A 4,457-nucleotide genomic window follows, 5' to 3' on the forward strand; every position below is an offset into this window, starting at 1 on the left:
TGTCCACTTGAAACCCGTTCTATAAAAACCTCGGAAACCCTACCCATACCAATCACAAACACACATAACAAAAAACGCGTTGAAGAAGATTTTCAAGGCGGTTCTTTCGTTCTCCTTCGTTCCTTTCTCCGTCGTTCCGTACGTCGCCGGTAAGGCAATTTGAAACCTCTGAAACCTATCAAGACGCAACCACCGTCTAGGGTTTTGTTCCTCCTCTCTATTTTTTTCTCTGATCGATTGTTTTGCTTGCTTCTTTTTCTCTGTTTTACCTTGTTTTTCCAAATTGAAACTGTTAATCGTTGATTGTATTGAGATAAAAAGCAGAAACAAACTTTTAATTGATTATAGTTTTGGTTTTAATTGTTACGATTGTTGATTAGGGTTTGTCTGAATTTCGTTGACTGCGAATCATTGAAATTAGGGTTTGAAAATTTGGGGATTTTTTGGGTTTCAAATTTCATCTTTTATTCGATTATTTATCACTTATTGTGAGGACTTGTGCTTGTCAATCCCATGGCGGCAGGGAGACAAAGTGTTTTGGGGAAGAGAGAATCTTACGAACATGGTTCCGTCAAGGAATTTGGTTACTGTAAGAATGATTCTTTCAGAAAAGAGGATAGAGAAGAAGGTGAGATCCTTGTTGACGGAGATGAAGTTTTACTACCGTCGGAAAAGAGAAGAAAATTCTCTCCCGTTATATGGGATTTGGCAGAGAAGGATTCGAAAATCTCTCTCAAAGATAAGGTCAATCATGCAGCGAAGTCTCTATATCGATCACCCGTGGATGAACAATGTCCTGAAGGCAATGGTGTTTTAGGCGCGTCTTCAGAGAATTCCTCTGGTTTGGATGAAGAAAGTGATATGCAGGGATGGAACATCATGAAGTCAAGATGGGCCTCTGATGGTCTTTCACCTATTGGTGATGATGATAAATACAAGCAACACAGAGACAGCTCAAGTTCAGAAGTTGGTGGTTGTTCGGGTAGCACAATTGCTAGATCCGATGTTGATGAAGAAGTTTGTGATTCTCCATCAAATTCATCTGAAGATGGTGGTTTTATGCTCGGACAGAGAAACTTTAACATGTGTCAAAGTTGCAGAAGTGTGTCGGAGTTTGAAATGATTAACAAAATAAATGAAGGAACTTATGGTGTTGTTTACAAAGCTAAGGATAAGAAGACTGGAGAGATTGTAGCACTGAAGAAGGTTAAGATGAACATAGAGAGGGAGGGTTTTCCAATGTCAGCATTGAGAGAAATGAATATTCTCTTGTCTTTAAATCATCCCTCAATTGTGGATGTTAAAGAAGTAGTTGTGGATGATGAAGATTGCGATGATGGTACTTATATGGTGATGGAGCATATGCAGTATGACCTTAAGCAGTTAATGGAGGTAAAGACACAGCCTCTTAGTATTGGCGAAATAAAATCCTTCATGAAGCAACTTCTTGAAGGTGTGAAGTATCTCCATGACAACTGGATTCTCCATAGGGATTTGAAGACGTCTAACATTTTGCTGAATAAAGACGGACAGCTGAAAATATGCGACTTTGGAATGTCAAGGCAGTATGGAAGCCCTCTGAAGCCGTATACACCTCTTGTTGTTACATTATGGTACAGGTGAGTATCAGTACAATGTTATATAAGTTTGGATAATGCATAAGTTATCTCTGTTGTGATTATAATTTTTCGTTTTATATTGATGTCGCTGTGTTGTTATTCTATGCAGAGCACCTGAACTTTTGTTGGGCGCTAAAAAATACTCAAAGGCAATTGATATGTGGTCGGTTGGTTGCATAATGGGCGAATTATTTTCCAAGGTGCCACTTTTCAAAGGCAAAACTGAAATTGAACAACTTGATAAGGTTATAATTACTATAGTCACTTTGATATTACTCTATTTTCACATCATCTTTTCAGTGTGACTGAGAACTTTTAATAAACCCAGTAACACTTATTTGTTTGTTATCTGCTTGCAGATTTTTCGAACTCTTGGTACACCAGATGAGAAAATTTGGCCAGGATTATCCAAATTGCCTGGGTCTAAAGCAAATTTTGTTAAGCAACGGTAGGCTTGCCTTTGTATGATCATTGTTTACTATTTATTGAAATTGCTTTATTTTATGAATGATATATTACTTTATGTTTTGTCAACAATCTGATATGAAGTTATTCATATTGAAGGTGTAGTATGCTAAGGATGAAGTTTCCGGCCGCATCTTTCACTGGTTTGCCAGTTTTGTCCGAGTTGGGATATGACTTGTTGAATAAACTTCTAGCTTATGATCCTGAAAAGGTATGTTTTTTATTTTTGTGTATTTTTTTTCTTGTTTTGATTTATTTGAGTCATTAATCTGAATAATGCAACCTAACCGAAATTGTTACTTCTCTTGTAGAGGATAACTGCAGAAGCTGCTCTGCAACATGATTGGTTTCTTGAAGGCCAACTTCCCAATTCTGATTACAAGCCTATTTTTTCTTCATGGCAGTGCTAGCTTGTCAGGCAGGTATTTATGCTAATGCTAGTGCTAGTGCTGGATTCATGAAAAACCTAGAACAAAGCCTATTTTAACCTAACACTGTTTCCAACTTGTGTTTCCACATTAATGGTTTTATACTAAGAATGATGTCATTGCGAAACCACACAGTGATTGACTTCATTAGGCATTTGTTTAGCGGCATATTGATGTAAGTGAGCTGAGAAGGCATGGAACCCGATTTTTTATGTTGAAATTCCATGTACCCTTTTATGTGGTGGAAAATATGTACATATGTTTCAGGACTACAGTAATAAATGAGATTTTACTACCGGTATGCTCTTCTTCTGTGGCATTTGTATCCAATTTTCTTTCTGATTTAGCCTTCCAATTGGGGGCTTTCAAGATGTGGTTACTTTTTTCTTGCAATTAAATTTGTATCCCAGGAAATGCTCTTGAAAACTTTGGGTGTTGGATATGTTGCAAAGTATTTCAATGTGGGAAAACTTCATCTGCAATTTGGTCTACAGGTCATTATGTTAATTTCTGAATTTCAATGTTGCATCTGCAATATAATCATTTTTTATGCAATAAAAAATGATAAATTAACTAGAAATAATGTGAGTTTAGGCCACAGATTGCGGCTTGAAAATGGGTTACATGGAAGCAGTTGATTGATATGAAGTGGGGTTTTAGAAAGAAACGTTTGATGTGTTTCAAGGATGGCCATGCTCAATGCTCATCACTCACCGCTAAGCATTGAAGTTACATTATCGCTCTTGCTTGCCTTACTTCAATTGTGGGTTTGTTCTGAGGGCTACCATTTGACTAACTTCCATTTAACTTGAAATTAACTTTTTATGTTGCCATTCTTGTTTATATTTTGTTTGTTTTATTATTATTATTATTATATCTTTAATTTTCTTGAATATGCCAATATTGACTAAATACTTAGACCAGAATCTGTTTCGAATCTACCATCCAATTCAAGGCTAATCTAAAACTAGAATAAAACAAGACATTATATGGGGGACCATTTATAAAAATCAAAGTGGTTTAAAGTGATATGGTACTTATAAATTGCTCAATTTTTTTGGGAACTTAAACAAGAAGTTATTTTGGTTCATTTCCTCTATAGTTAATTAGAGATTTATTATCACTTTTAAGTTTTTCTCAAAACTTATTATATCTTGAGCCAATTTAATACCATGAAAAAGAGTAAAACTTTAACGACTCCATCGAATTGGGTTTACGATGTTATACCAAAATTTTGATTGATTCAGTACCAAAATATCTTTGATGTCATGTTACGTCCATTTCATATATTAGTTAATATTTTTTAATGGGTTAATTCTTAAATGATACACCTAATGTTATTAGTACCAAATGATTCTCAAGTAGCCAAATTAACTTCAACATATGAGCTTTATTAATAACTTTCATGTTTATGAATCCAAGTCTACCTTCTTTCTTGCACACTATGTCCTAAGATCTTATATGACATTTGTATAGTCTTCAACGTTTTTTTAGACAAAATTTTGGCATATCTTATTGGCTTGGTCATATATGGAATCCATGATTAAGGAGGCTTGCATCGCATATCCGAGATGCAAGATATGGATGATTGTGCAAGAGTAATCCTACTTACAAAAGATAAATTAATAGTTTTTCAATCAATAAGTACAAGAGTAATCTGAGATGCAAGAATGTGTCCCATTATTAATACGAAGATGAATATAATATTTATATATTTTAAAAACGGAGATATGAGAACAATTATTTGTTCAAAACCAAATACCTATGTACAAGCCGTTGGCCTCCACACGAACACCACCATGTAGACCCATTTTTTGAACCACATTTTCAGAATGAACATCACTAATACGAATTTCGAGCTAGACAATAAAATTAATATTGTAAATCATCATACCATCATGAATTAGAGTGTGAAAATTTCGAGCTCCAGCTCCCATGCAGTTCG

At 35.1% G+C, this 4,457-nt stretch overlaps 1 protein-coding gene across 5 annotated transcripts; it reads left to right on the top strand.

The window, feature by feature from the left end:
- Window positions 1–3,405, top strand: LOC101490803 (cyclin-dependent kinase G-2). Of its 5 annotated transcripts, XR_001142993.3 has the most exons (7): window positions 39–1,619; window positions 1,729–1,864; window positions 1,979–2,067; window positions 2,184–2,295; window positions 2,396–2,810; window positions 2,923–3,006; window positions 3,107–3,405. XR_001142993.3 is itself a non-coding variant. In XM_027330964.2 (6 exons), the coding sequence occupies exons 2-6, from the start codon at window positions 862–864 to the stop codon at window positions 2,492–2,494; spliced, it is 1,194 nt and encodes a 397-aa protein (XP_027186765.1). In that variant the 5' UTR covers window positions 1–149; window positions 524–861; the 3' UTR covers window positions 2,495–3,405. The 5 variants fall into 5 exon arrangements, 2 of the variants coding, with proteins under 2 accessions (XP_027186765.1, XP_012567400.1); XM_027330964.2 differs by having other exon boundaries at window positions 1–149; window positions 524–1,619; window positions 2,396–3,405; XR_001142991.3 differs by having other exon boundaries at window positions 2,396–3,006.
- The last annotated feature ends 1,052 nt before the right edge of the window (window positions 3,406–4,457 follow it).

This window comes from Cicer arietinum, chromosome 7 (genome assembly GCF_000331145.2).
Source record: "Cicer arietinum cultivar CDC Frontier isolate Library 1 chromosome 7, Cicar.CDCFrontier_v2.0, whole genome shotgun sequence".
Taxonomy (NCBI): domain Eukaryota; kingdom Viridiplantae; phylum Streptophyta; class Magnoliopsida; order Fabales; family Fabaceae; genus Cicer; species Cicer arietinum.

Coding starts and splice junctions, on each gene's coding strand:
- LOC101490803 (XM_012711946.3), top strand. CDS start 514: ATGGCGGCAGGGAGACAAAGTGTTTTGGGGAAGAGAGAATCTTACGAA. Junction 2,068..2,183: donor GCAAATTTTGTTAAGCAACG/GTAGGCTTGCCT, acceptor TTCATATTGAAG/GTGTAGTATGCTAAGGATGA. Junction 2,296..2,395: donor TAGCTTATGATCCTGAAAAG/GTATGTTTTTTA, acceptor CTTCTCTTGTAG/AGGATAACTGCAGAAGCTGC.